Here is a 15086-nt window from a genome sequence, read left to right on the forward strand (position 1 = left end):
GAAAATTTTGGCCGATCAATTTATTCATCGTAGAGAAATGTGAATGGTATCATTAAAAAACTCGTTCAGCTTAGAATTCAAAATTAAAAATATAATTTTTGAATTTTCATTTTTCGTGGAGTTATCGAGGCTTAAAGTTTCCTTTGATCACGGGATATTTGGTTCACTTTTGCTCACTTTAGCGTAATTTTTGTTCGAATTAACATTTCCTGTATATAAATTTTAATTCGAAGTTACATTTCACGCTACCAAATTAATTATTTGGTGTTCCTAATAGAGCAAAAGCGATTAAAAAGACTGGTTCTGGACTCATTGGAAATTTTATTATCAAAAAAATCGAATTCTATTTGAGAGCTGTTTTTTTATGAAAACATTTCATATTTTTTTGTCCTTAAGTCATTAAGAGAAAGGCCAACTTTCATATCGAGGTTGCAAAAAAGACAAAACTCATATACAGTCCAATGATGCCCAAAGAAGAGAAAATTAGCTTTCAAAGGATCACTCATATTTTTTTAAATCATATTTTTTAAATAAAATTTTGATTTTCTTTTTGAGAATTTACTGAAATTTTGAAATCCTTTGCCAAAAATATAATGACTGAAAATCCAATAGACTTTCTAATGAGCATTTGGTGAATCTATCTAGTGCCTTGAGCGGACAGCTAATGGCTGTCAAGACTTTAAACATAATTTTTTCAATAAACTTTATTTGAACTTTAGCAAATCTTAAACTGATTTTTGCCAATTCTAAGTCAATCTCAGTGAGAACTTACACCCGCGTTTTCTTCTGCAAACAAAACTAATTTGGTTAGCTGTTTTATCTTCAATTTTTGACTTCGATAGGACGAACTTTAATATTTTTTTTTTAAGTTTTTGTATGTTTTTATAAAATAATTTTTATCACTTTCAAGTTTATCCTAATTTTATTAGATCCCATTGGCCCAGAGAAAACTTTAAAAGAACTATGGATAAAATTTTGCGAGAAAAACTTTTGGATTAAAGGGCTTCGACACTTTCTTCTTGCACTTTTGTAATGAACTTTGTTTTTTTCCCTGTATTTGTTTCTGTTTTCACAGCCATAAGACTTATTCTGATATCAGTTTGATGAGTGGTCAGCAAAAAACAGCTTCGTTTCCTATCAAGGCAAAACGTAACGTTTTTATTGACTTCTGATGAAAGCTACTGAATAAAGTGTCGTTGATACTACGGGTTTTCTCAGATGTTTTGTAGTTTTAAAGTATTTGTCCATGTTTGTTGATTCTTTGAAGTCTTATAGCCAAAGGAAAACCAATCTTAGTGTTGCTAAAAGTTTAAGGAAAATGGAAATGTTAATTCTGAAAATTTCAGTTTTATTGGCTGTGACAGTTTTGTTTTATCTATTTTTAGAATTTGCTGTTTTTGCTGTTTTTTTATTCTTTATATAGTCGCTAAATGCTGAGAGGTCTCATGAGCTTCTAATTGAGGATTGTATAAAAAATATTACTAATATTACTCTAGTCATTTCATAGCGAATACTGATGAGGTTTATTGTATAATTCTTTCGAAATTGTTTCGTTTTTCGTTATTTGTTTAGTTTTTTGTATAGTTTTTTTTGTTCTTTTCGTCAACTTGTAATTTATTCTCATCATTGAGAGGAGAGGTCCCATTCAAATCCTTGTAATTCAAAAATAAACTTTCTATTGATATTTTGACGTACCTGATGTTTTGTTTGTTGGACAATATGATTTTTCATATACGTTTTGTGATTGGTCAATATTTGTGTTCTTTTTCTCTTCTTTTACCACATTCAAGTAATAACAGAGCTCAACTATTTTCATATGAGGCTCAAGTAAACTCATTCAGTTGTTCAGTATAATTTCAGCTCAATTAGTTTAGATAAAAATGAAATAAAAAAATATTTATGTGATAGGTAATGATTGCAATGTCTTCGATATTTTGCGTTTTCGAAGATTGTTTGTAATTTTTTGAGCTTTTCTGCATCTTTAAACCATTTCTATGGCTTTGTCTAACCAGGTTCTATCAATTTCGTGATGACTTTTTAGTAAATTTATTCAGAAATAATCTGTGAAGAGCTAAATTTTTTAAGACGTTGGAAATTGTTTGACCATCTATTTGGTTTAAAAGAAGTTGATAGATTTATGAACTTCTTCTCAAATTTTTTCTTTTCATTTACCTAGTCTCATTAAGAAGAAGTCCCATCTGCTGTATAGTTAAGATAAAATAAAATTGGTGCAGTTGAGATTTTATCTGATTGCATTTTGACGTTGTTTACTAGGTGCTTTGACATTTTGATATTGAGTACTCGCCGTTTTGCTTTTTTGTTTGTTTTTTTCTCGTAGTTTTTTTTTCACAGATCTCGTAAGCGCTGTAATGAGGCATGGTTTTATGCATTTCAATTAGTGGTCGGGGTTTAAAACGATTTTTTAAAACTCAAATATCTATTTCTGTTTATCTCTTCATTTGGTTGACAATCAAGACAAAAATGTAGATCAGCTCGGGTCGGAACTTCATGTGCGAACGCACATTAACGAGCCTCCTTTTTAAAATGGCGTCAAATTGGACCCACAAGAGAGACGAATTGATGCAAACGTAAAACTGTTTAAATAAAAAATGTTCTTTATTTTTTTCATCTCATGGAGGACTTCTATAAGTTCAAAGATCTCTACCTCCAATTTTTTTGTTTACATATAGTGAAAACTTGTGCTTTTTATTTTCTGCGTCATTCTTTTGGGCAAATGAATGGATCGTTTTTCTGAATGAATGCAAATATTTTTTTCATAAAAAATTTTAATCTTTCATGAAAATGAAAGTTTTTCAGAGAAAATTATCCAAAGAAAATTATCCAGAAAGTTTCCAAAGTGCATACTTCGAAGTTTAAATATCCCCATATCAGAAGTTATTTAAAGACTGAATTTCAAAGAAAATTTTCTTGTCATCAAGCTGTTGTAATTCTTTGCTCCTAACTCAAGTTCCCGAAAAACGAAGACATTATCAATATTTAATCTAGACAGCTGCCTCGGCTGATGCTATCAAAATTTCACTTTGATGCAAATCCAAATAGGAAAAACCATTCATTCAACCAGACGCAAAAACAATTTTTCATTCTAAAAAATGCTTCCGTGGTATAAGTAGGGTCATTAAAAAGTTTTTTGCTGACAGGATGTTCACTTGAGAAATTTCATAGATTTGCTGAATAAAATTTTATTATTAAGGTTTTTCTTATCAATTCAACCAATCTGCACAACTTTGAAGTTCCTGTCGTCAAATATTTAAAGACCATTCACTCCGAATGCTTGCCAGAATTTTTGTCTTTTTGTGTGAAGGGAAATTAAGCTGATCCTCTATAATTTCAGTCATATTATTTTCTGTAATATATTTATCCATAACAATAGAATCACCGCTGTCATAGAAGTTTAATTAATGAGAAGTTCCCATCATGATTATATTCAGTTTGAAAAATAAACAAAAGTTTGTTGTTCACTAATCAGTTTAATTAAAATAAACTTTTTTTAAAAAAATGCTTAAGAATTGTATCAAAAAGATTTCCCGTGCAATGATGAAAATATCTAATTTCCGTCAATTTACCTTAACCAGTGTTATTATAACAAACTTTGCGGTTTTATTATCCGGTGCATCCTTTATTTTGCAAACAAAACGTGACTTGTTTTCGATTAATGAAAATATCCTAGAGCCTAATTACGTTTTATGGTCTAAAAACGCAAAAATTTGTTTCAAAGAATGCTCAAAAAACCTACCAAACGCGACAATGTTAGTGTCTGCCTTTTCCGAAGACTCCCAAAAGTGTAATTGTTACAGTAGTAAGAGAGAAAAGCTGATTGATTTCTCGAAAGCAGAGAAAAACACAAGACGTTCATGGATCTATTCAAGTGAGTTTCTCTAACTGTGCATTTAATAAATCTCTTTGTTTAGTCTTCTCGTTTGATGGTGGTCATTCAAGCCGATAGGCAAGCACGCCGAATTTTGAAAATGAGGTCCAGTAATCCATAAAATTTTGAAATACCCGTATTTTAAGTTGACCTTGGCGGGCCGGTGGGCGCGCTTCGCCGCGATAACTGGCCCGCGGTTTCCGGATAACATCTCATAGCGGATGAGAGGCATGGCCATGGACAGCCGTCCGCTGAGACCCGTACCCACTAGATGTATAAAAATTGACGTATTTTTGTTTCTTGGGTGCATTGGAATACATTATGCACTATAATACTACGCAAAGTATTGATTGTAACGACTAAAAATGTGTTATTTTTGATAGATTACATAACTATTACATATGTTTCGGCTTGCTTTTCTGTCGGCTTACTTTTACTTCGGCTTCCTTTGCGTTCTCCTTCTCGTTTATATATATGGTAACTTATTTAGCTATGTTAATACCTATAGAGTGAATAATATTTACTATGAAATTCATAGATTTTATTGTATTCACATGTTCATTGATAATCGACGGACTACCGGATTTTAAAATTGGTCCAAAAACATTAGAATGGTCTGGTGTTTAAAGGAAAAATCTCAAGACCCATAATTTGTTTTGTAAGAGGGTTGGTGACCGTTTCTAAAATTTGTGGTTAATTGTCCTTTCGTTCTGAAGACATTGATTATGAGTTCAATTTTACGAAATGTAATTATTTTTTCCACATTTCTTTTGTCCAAATATTTTTAGGATAATCAGATCACATTTCTGAAATCAACCATGAATTAAAAAAAAATTCTGGAGAAAAACAAAACCTGGCATTGTCTTCTTATAGGTCTTTTTCGTGAGATGAAGACAATAGATCACACTGGTCCCGCTCTATTTGAGATAATGACCAATGCCTTGTCTTTTTTTCTTCAGGTCTTTCAAACACCTTTGCTTGCAAAAAATCTCTATCTTAACTGAGTAGGGAGGCATTTAACTTCATCACAACCTTATAAATTGAGACGGTGTTTGCAATACTACATGAACAAATATGTGAACGGAGTGCTTTAAAAACAGGAAATTCAATTTTTGAAAAGCTAATTAGACTGTTTTTGAACAAGGTGGAGGTCATACTGGTTTCCATCTATAAATCAACATAAGTTCACTGGAAATTAGTAACCCATTGATGAATAAGAGATACGTCATAGCAATGAAAAAACTCAACACGGTCTGAAAAAAATTGTAATGAAAACGATAATTCACAACAAGCCCACAAAAAACGAAGACATCATCAACTGTTTAGAGTAACTTAATTCAAAGAAACAACTCTTATCGGCCTAATTGAATGAACAATTATATCAATGGTACAGTCAATACATCTTTTTGTATATTGTTTGCTTGTTACTGTAGCGCAAAAAAAACAATATTCAAAGTTCTTTTTGGATCAGCCAAGCAACTATCAGAGATAGTGTACTAATAATACAAGATGATTAGCAAAAAAATGTAAATAAAGCGTTACTGATTAATCGACCGATTTATTATAAAGTTGCTTTCGTCCACAGATAACAACCTTTGGTTGAAAGCCTAACTGGGCTTATAAAAAGGCATATTTACTTGTTCATAGAAACCCATGAAACGAAAATTTTGCTCAAATATGGGAAAAAAATCGCACGTTTACTCAAAAAAGCAACATTGGGGCTAGAATTTAAACCCTTTTCTAGTATTTTAGTGATGTTTAGCAAATTTAGTTTCTCGATTTCGTGCCAGTGATGAGAAAAAAAATCTGTCCAAACAATTACTTTTTCATTGTTTTTCAGTTGCCAAACGTTAATATGACCGTTTTCTATACAATCTTTCATATAACAAGATTTGGAGCTTGCTATATTCAATGCGCATGTTTCAGGCGAGATGGGCCCAATGACAGAAGTTGAAGGTGAGTGGAAATTTTTCAGTAATCTCGAGCATGAAGTCTTATTAAACGTACAATAGAAAAAAAGATTCCCTGAAAACTATAAATCGGATTTCAGGGAAGAGGTCCCTTTTCCCATTGAAAAACATATTTAAGATCCGGTCACCCTAGATAATTGGTCGTGGAATACTTTTAAACACATTCTTGACACATCGAGAGCGACCCTAGTGATGAAAAAATTTAAAATCTTGCAAGAATCTTGCAAGAAATCTTGCAAGGAATGCATAGTTCTTCCTTTTTTCTTGAAAGATTCTTGCAAGATTTGCATCCATCTTGCAACAGACTTGCAAGATTTTGAATCCATCTTGCAAGAATCTTACAAGATTTTAAATTTACATTTACCTTTTTGTCCTGGTTACCTGGCTGCTTTTTTGCTGTTGGTTGAGCTGAAATAGTTAATCAACTGTCGGAAAATCTTCTGAAGTCAAGTTAAAACCTGACTTTTTTGAGATTTTCCAGTATGGTTCTGGTGGTTCTTTCCTCCTCCTTTTTCTTTCCGAGCTTTGGACTGAAAAAACTATAGCAGTACTGATATAGTACGGTAAAAAAAACCGCACTTACACAGTTTTCCAAAACAAACAACGACAAAAACTAGACGAAGTAAATCACTAAATATAAGGTTTTGTAATTTGTTCAATAAAAAATAATTTGCTTTAAAGATCTTTCCTAAAACATTTGTACCCCGATTTATTCTTTTGCCTTGATTGATATCTTGCAAGATTCTTGCAAGAATCTTGCAAGTTTTGAATCATCTTGCAAGATTCTTGCAAGAGTTGAATCCGCTCGTCACTAGGGGAGAAGCCGATTTGTGCCAACTATTACTTATCAAAAAAATATTTGAAAACATACTAAAAAGCATTATCTTCCTGGTTAGAGAATAAGCTTTTGCCGAGTATTCAGCACAAAAAATGCTTCTCACTCGCTGTATCCCACAGAATTTTGCGCTTTAATTTTTAAAAAAAAATTAAGTCTACTATTTTTTATACTTTATTTTTCTTAGTCTAATCGGTGACTTTATCCTTTTAGATATATCGTCTCAACAAGTTATTTCATAGATGCCATTTTGGGGTGTACTTTTGCTCACTATTTGCCAGGTAACAGATGATAGTTTATGATTTATGACAATGTTGAGCTTCGAAACCATACCAAAGACCAAAAAATCTGCTTTCGAAGATGGCAAATCCAAGATAACCAAATGTTTTCAGACTTCTAGGATACATAGAAATCATAGAATGGGAGTTAATGATATCGCTGTCACAGGGAATCATAGAAAAAGTTATACAGGACAATTTCATTCTGTGTAGATAAGCTAGGTGAATGATAGACAGAAAAACAAGCGGCTTTTTTCGCTTGCACCTTTATCTCTGCCGCTTTAGAGTAGTAATTATCAAATCAGGGTGCTAAAAACGTTTTATGAAGTGAAAACAAAAGCGATAGGGGGGTTCAAACAATTAGGAGCTAAATAAAAGCAATATTGGCCAGTAAATTCCGTTATCCGAAGAAATGCCAACACGTACAAAGCAACGCTCATACACGGACCCTGTTTTAACTGTTTTTGAGCACACGTATTCTGATAAACACAAAATTTTGCTGGTGATTAATCAAGTTGTCAGTTATACATTTTGTTCTGAACCATTTTATAGTTTTGTTTAGATTTCAGATCCTGTGAACACTGGATACCCTAATTACTAAAATTTAACCACAGCAACGTAACGAGTTATAATTATCTGGTGCAACTATAACGGGCACCAAAAGTCAATATTAAGCTTTTTTATCATAGCTTTCAATGAAAACAGTTTTGATCAATAACTTGCTTCGATTTTAGATCCGTGCGAAACTGGGCATCATTTCTGCAGTGACCTGGCTACCTGTTCGTTCAACGGAAAAAAATATTTCTGTTTGTGTCCGCCGCACTTAAATGGAAACGGATTGTTCTGCACAAGTGAGTGCCCTTTTTCTGCCTATAAGATTTATATATATATATATATATATATATATATATATATATATATATATATATTCATATACACAAACATACATACATACATACATACATACATACATACATACATACATACATACATACATACATACATACATACATACATACATACATACATACATACATACATACATACATACATACATACATACATACATACATACATATATACATAAATACATACATACATACATACATACATACATACATACATACATACATACATACATACATACATACATACATACATACATACATACATACATACATACATACATGCATACATACATACATACAGACATACATACATACATACATACATACATACATACATACATACATACATACATACATACATACACAATCACACACACACACACATATATATATATATATAAATATATATATATATATATATATATATATATATTCAAATTGTTGAAAAATTTATTGCAATCAGAGTGGTCTCCATTATTAAATAATATTGGTTTATCTTGATTAAAAATCAAATGTTGCTGATTATTTCTTATCGCCAATCTTGATGTTTTCTCTGATCTTTGATGACTCTTCCTCTCTCCCTCAGCCTTTTAACTCTCGTTTTCTCCTTCCTCGATTTATTGAACTTGAAATGAGCACAAGTTCCCTCCTGTTGGATGACATTGCTGAAGAAAAGGCTCCCATCTCATTGGATGAGTTCAATAATGATTCTGGGCGTGTTTCTAACTTCTCAAGAGATTGATTCAGTTCAGCAAAAGCGAATAGGAATAGTTACCTTCACTTTGCGTCCCACTTAATCGGGTCGCTAATTAACAGACAATTTCAACTACGGAGTTCGCAAGAACAGCGTAGTAGCCGATCCTCGTATGATGACAACAGAAATTGATTGAACTGCTCTATCGAAGGCAATGAATGTCCCCTTGACTGATAGTTTCTGCTATCAGCTAAAAAGAAATGCGAAGTAAGTTCTTCTTCAGAGTCTTCGAGAGACCGCCCAAAACTTCGATTGCCAGAGGGACGAACGAAATTTCTTGTTGAGCTTAGTGGATATATTTGGTGGATTTTGCCCGATAAACTCAAACAGAAAACTTGTCAATCCAAATGGAGGATTTTGAAAATTTTTGTCCGTTCTTCTCGTCTGTCAGTTAGTGTAGGGAAATAATATGTTTTGTCTGGCGTTTTTCGATTCAGTTTTTGCTTCAGATAATATTTTTTTTGCTGCTGAATCGTTTGTAAGTGACAGTGCAATTTGATCTTATCAGAAAATTGGTCATAGATAAAATATTTAGCCTAGGAATAAACGTATGTGAGAAGTTTCCAAAATTTCCGTCCATTTTCAATTCAAATCATGCAAGATAACCCTTTTCCAAGTAGTTCTTGCTTATAGTTGTTTCTAACGCTATAGCTTAAGTCAAAGTTTTTCTATATGCCAAAAACAGAGAAGCAATATAAAATTGAAGCAGAAAAAACTCTATTTTTTTCTAACCGACTTTATTATTGTGGCTACTCTGAAGTTAATTTTGTCAGATTGATTTCTCAATTTTAAATCAAATTAAAGAAACAGAGCAGTTCACTACCGAACCCCTTCCATAGCAACTAGAGCAAAACAGCCAAAGTTGAACGAATTAGAAAAACTCGGGCGGAAAAATCTTAGTTGATCGTACAACAATATTTTTCCGGATCACAGTTTCTTAGTCTTCTTAGAAGAATAATGTTTGGTATTAACGTGGTCGATAACACGGGTCAAAACAATTCAGTATGTTAAATTTTAAAATAAATTTGGAACTGAAAATATACAAAATTTCGCTCGTACTTAAAATAGTTGTTTATAAAAAATATACAGAGAAAAACTACATTAGCTGAAAAACATTTTTCTTGATTGACATATGAATAGATGTTAGTTTTTAATCCCGGAGTTGATTTTGTATTTTCTGCAACATTTCATGAGAATCATATGTGGCCTAGATACAATCTAGCTCATTAGTTGGAAGTCATTGGCTGTAAGAATTAGGTTTCTATTGATGGGAGAATTAACTTTTGATATATGGTTGATGAACCAATAAGATAAGGATAACGCCAAACAAAATTAGAATCGAGTTTGTTGTGTGGCCAATACTTATCGACATAGCAGAAAAACTCGTCAGATAAGTGTTTCTTTCGTACTTTGAAACTTTAATACTATAACTTCGAATTTTTCGATATTTCTTTGAAACCATCACATACTGCCTCCTTTTTAAGCAAGTTTGTGGGTATAGGTTCTCCAAGTCTGTCAAATTGTTTTCTTTTTCTTGTTGATGATCGCCAAGGTTCTGATGATTCAGGTTGTTGTTGCTCTGCAGCTGATGTAGCTGCAGAAGCTTTGTTTTGATATGAAGGTCCCACATCTGTGCGCTGAACTGTGGCTCTGATTGGTATATTGTCTGCTCCACTAGTGGTTCAGTTTTCTCATTGTCCTCATCCAGTATTGGAAATTGGTTGTCGCTCACTAGGATAGTCTTAGTTGAGGTTTCGAGTTTTATGAGAGATATGTTCAAGCTCTTCCTGCTGATAAAATTTACAGGAACTTTGGTCTTGAATAAAATGGGTTTCAAAGTCTGCTTTTGCTTGTAGTCTCACTCTGCGTCCCAATAGAAGTTCAACTGGAGTTTTGCTCTCAATGCAACGATACCCAGGTTGAGGTGGCCAGACCAAATTGAGCTCTGATCAGACCATCTTCGAGCGCACACATGTTCTCGGTGCGCTCGAATTACAGTGTCTGGAAAAGGCTTCGAGCGCACTGTTGTCTGGACAATGGTCTTGGAACTTGCCTGATCAGAGGCTACTTTGGTCTGGAACGGTCTGAACAGTGGTCAATCTGGTCTGGGACGGTCAGGTCAGAGGCATTTTCGAGCGCACACTAGTCTGATCAGAGGCTTATTGGAGCGCACACTAGTCTGACCATAGACCAAGTCGAGCAAATTTTTTTTCAAGTTTTTTTACTGATATTTTTTGTCTATGGTAAGAGTCAACAAGAAAGCAGCTTGCTGATCAGAACTCCATCTAAAAATCTGATGGGTTTGATCAGAACCAAGGGGTCCAGCTGATAGCAACTTCCCTTCGACAAAAGATTTTGAATCTAAGTAGATCAAGACGTTTTCATGCAAAGCTGTCTAAGTTCATTTATTCAGTTAAAAACATAAAAAATGGCATGCTCAATAAATTTATTTGAGAATTTTTTTGATTTTGTTTTCTTTAGCAATACTTTTAGAATAGGCTTTTCGTTAGTTGAAGATTGAAAACATCAATTTTCATGAGATGAATATATTACAACGAGAGATTTGTTTATGTTCAAAATCATTCTCTGATCAGACTATTTTGAACGCACTTTAGTCTAAAAAGAGGCAACTTCGAGCGCACTTTTGTCTGATCATAGGCAATTTCGAGCGCACTTCATTCTGATCAGAGGCTATATCGAGCGCACTTCAATCTGATCAGTTGCGGATTCGAGGGCACACTAGTCTGATCAGGGTATGACTTTCGAGCTCACAATAGTCTGATCAGAGGAGCTTTTTGAGCGCATTTTAAGCGCACACTGAGCTTCGAGCGCTCTATAGTCTAATCAGAGGACACTTCAGTCTGGGTCGGTCTGATCAGAGGTCGCTTTTGTCTGGGACGGTCTGATCAGAAGCCATTTTGGTCTGGACCTCAACCTGGGTAGCAACTGCCGGCTTTCAGGGCACCGAAATCAGCCAAAACGTGCACCAAACATGAGCTCATGTTTTTGTAGCTTTGAAAGATTAATGTTTGCTTCGCCAGATCTTAAAAAAATATCTTATCATAAGAATCGTGCCAGATCTTATAGAAAAGCCGTCCAGTTTTAACGAGTCCTTATGAAAATATCAATTAATCTGAATATAGGGCCATAATTGATATATTTATAAATTTTTCAAAAATTCTGATAAGCGAGGATTTGCATTGGACGAATAAAAAGTGGCGAATTCTTGGTGTTGATTTATATAAATGAATCCAAATAAAAATTGATGAAAAAAATGATCAAAAAAGACAGGCGATGGTTAAGAAATTCTATAGGTAAGTCAGTTATTTTCAAGAATAACAAAATCTAAGCTACGAATTTGAGAAGTTTGGTCTCCGTTAGTACCGGATTACATTAAACAGTTCATGAGAGTTATGACCACTAATATCAGCTCACTAATATGCCCATATCCAGCCCAAAAATTTAGCCTTATGGTTGCGGCACCGATTATGATATAAACTACAGCTATAAACTAATTTGTTTCTGGGCAACAACGTAATTCATGCATAACTTTGGGTTTATTTTTCATTCAGCTGGCGGGAATGGTGATAGATAACTGCCTTTCCATTAATTTCGTTTGTAATGGCTTTACAGTATTTTTTATCACTTGTTTCAGGCTACCAACGACTGGACATCGGAAACAGGGCTGTGATTTCATCTACCAACGCCCACATTTCAGGTTAAATGACCTTTTTCGAGAGATCTATATCACGTTTCATATTGCACAAATCCAAGGTCAAAAGGTCAACAGTTGGGCGAACTTTTGTCAATTGCAGCTAAAGAGCCCTCATGATTTAATTGTGTTATTGTCAGCAAAATCTTGACTCACAAAAAGTGGTTAAAGTAGCGCATAAATCCGCTACCCGTGTTGAGGACAACGACGAAAAAACGACAATCTTTTGGTAAGAAATCGTTGTTTTCGTCGTTTTGTCGTCATTTTAGCCGTTTTGTCGTAGTTTTCTTCGTTTTCATTAATTTCCGTTGTTTAAATCGTCTTTTGCGTGTAAGAAATTATCGTTTTTTCGTCGTTTTTTGTCGTTTCTTACGCCGTTTTCATCAAATAAAATAGTCATTTTTTGATCGTTTTTTTTGTCCTTTCTTACGTCGTTTTTTTTTCGTTTCCTACGACGATTTCTTATAAGTGAAAAACAAAATTCCTCAACACAGGTAACCTGGGCTAGCCGCTGAGTTTTTTTTTACCGAAACTTCGATGAAATGAAGACGTCTAATAAACTTGAGATACTATTTCAAATCAGGTCGAAAAACGTCAATTCTTTTCGTAATGTATGATGAAGCTACAAATTTTAGGTCCTATCAGCACCCTTCATGACCTCAATGTGGGCATGAGTCCATGGAGTGGTCACTGCTTGTCCATTTCAAGTACGAACTCTGGACAAATTTGGGAAATCAGAATTGAGTTTGAAGAGCGTCATTACGTCAAAGCTGTCGGAATCTTCAACGATATCAGTCGATATAGTGGTGCGAAATTTTGATAGCCATTTCTTCAATGTGATGAGCGATACCAAGTTTTAGATTACAGGTCGAATCGATCTCTGATGCGAAAATCCGCAAGGGAAAACCACGTAAATCTTACATATCGGCTCACAAATTCTGATCTTAGATCATTTTGATCTGATCATAAAAATTCTTTAATATCAATACTTTAATACTTTAATCTGAATTTTGCGAAAATCCGAAAATCCAAGCAAAGGGAAGACATGATGAAACCCACAATTGTATGATAGAACAGACGTAAATGTTCACACCTCGATATAATAAATGTGCGCAGACGTCACAATTTTTGTGATTTTTTTAGTAGAGTGCGAGGAGGTTTCAGTTTTGGTGAAGATTTCTGTTGATGAAGTTGAGACGCGTTAGTTTGGGCAAAATATTTGGAAGTGAAAAATGATTTTTCCGACAAAACATTCCGCAATTTCAGCTTGCCTTATCCCAGAAATCTTATTCTCTTCAGATCAGTTCTAACTTTTAAGCCACATGTGAAAAAATGTGCTTTTTTTACATCGAAAAAAATTCTGGACAATTTTTTTCTCATAACTTTCAGACCTGTTCTCCAACTTTTTAGTCGTTTCCTGATCTTATGCCATTCAGTTAGTACTAACAACTAAACCAACAAATCAACCGCTCTGTGTCGAACGAGATTCAGCTCTAAACGTAAAAGCAGGGATGGAGCGAAAACTCGACGAATCTCTGAGACGTAGGAATAGTAAAATATCGCAGTAGGAACTACGCAGCCTGGAATAAGGTAGCACGATTGAGAGACAAGTTGATGTGCTCGCAAGAACAACTGAGATCTTAATAGGCGATTCGTCAAACTCTTTTTTTCGTACCGGTTGTCCAGCACATCGAGCTGCTAGAAATGCAGAGAAGAACAAGAGACTGAAGCGTCAATTAGTACTATATTTCTCTTCAAGAAATCGTTGGCGCTCTGTTTCTGTCTCGAGAACGGTTGAGCGTTTTGACAACAGAATTATCAATTCAATGTTATTGCCATTATATTGATTCTTGAGATAAATTGGTAGAGTGTCGAAACTTTAGCAAAAAAACATGTTCATTTAAACCAATGGTGTCTGTTGAGTGCCTAATCGAGTTTCAATTGGCACCTTTTTGGATAACCTGTCCAATGGAACTTACCAATCGGCACTTAGGTGGTCTGTAGAGTATCTAATCGAGTTTCAACTTGCACCAGAACAAAACCTTGTTGAAAAACAATTTGAGAAAAAAAACTGTGTGAATATAAATCACATTCAACTACGCTAAAAGCGTTAGGTATTACAAGATTTTTTCCATTCTCTTGATTATTAAAACTCCACTGTTTTTCAAACTTACGTGATTTACTTCATGAATCATTTTTTGTTTCAAATTCATCTCTTAGGTAGGAAGTTTCTGAATTTATATATTTTTCTTTTTTAGTCTAAATAATTTAAACTCTTAGTAAAAAAACAAGGTGAAACAAAAAGTTGGGAGTTTAAGCACCAAACAGGAGACATTATATGACAACCTAGAACCACTTGCTGAAGAGAAAAATTTCGAAATTATTGTCCTAAATAATCAATTCCACTTGAAAAAAATTCTGTCAAATTGTTGTGCGAGAGTACTTGTGAAAAATTTTTCAGCAAGATGAATTTAGGGAATGTATATTGAATTTTGCATCTAACACTTCCCTGGTTAAGCAAGAATTGAAAATTTACGAGATTCTTGCAAGATTATAAATTCTCTTGGAAAACAATACTGTCACTTTTTGAGAAACTAAAATTGAAAAACAAAATACTTCAGTTTGAAAAAAAACTTCACAACCAAATTTTGCTACACCGTTTTTGTCAAAATTTTTTAGTGTACATAAATTGCTAATTTGCTATTTAGCTAATTTGCTAATTTGCCAACACGCTATTTTGCTA

The 15086-nt window shown here is 33.8% G+C and overlaps 1 protein-coding gene across 1 annotated transcript in view; it reads left to right on the plus strand.

Moving 5' to 3' along the window:
- The first annotated feature begins 3447 nt into the window (after window positions 1–3447).
- Window positions 3448–15086, plus strand: part of LOC142352112 (uncharacterized) — a 45961-nt gene continuing 34322 nt past the window's right edge. The window contains exons 1-6 of the mRNA XM_075404484.1: window positions 3448–3886; window positions 5813–5842; window positions 7704–7820; window positions 12287–12349; window positions 12979–13149; window positions 13487–13543. Of these exons, the coding sequence (XP_075260599.1) occupies window positions 3517–3886; window positions 5813–5842; window positions 7704–7820; window positions 12287–12349; window positions 12979–13149; window positions 13487–13543 (808 nt within the window). The 5' untranslated portion in view covers window positions 3448–3516. The remainder of the gene's footprint in view (window positions 3887–5812; window positions 5843–7703; window positions 7821–12286; window positions 12350–12978; window positions 13150–13486; window positions 13544–15086) is intronic.

Source organism: Convolutriloba macropyga, chromosome 13 (assembly GCF_964194025.1).
Source record: "Convolutriloba macropyga chromosome 13, txConMacr16.3, whole genome shotgun sequence".
In the NCBI taxonomy this organism is placed as follows: Eukaryota; Metazoa; Xenacoelomorpha; order Acoela; family Convolutidae; genus Convolutriloba; species Convolutriloba macropyga.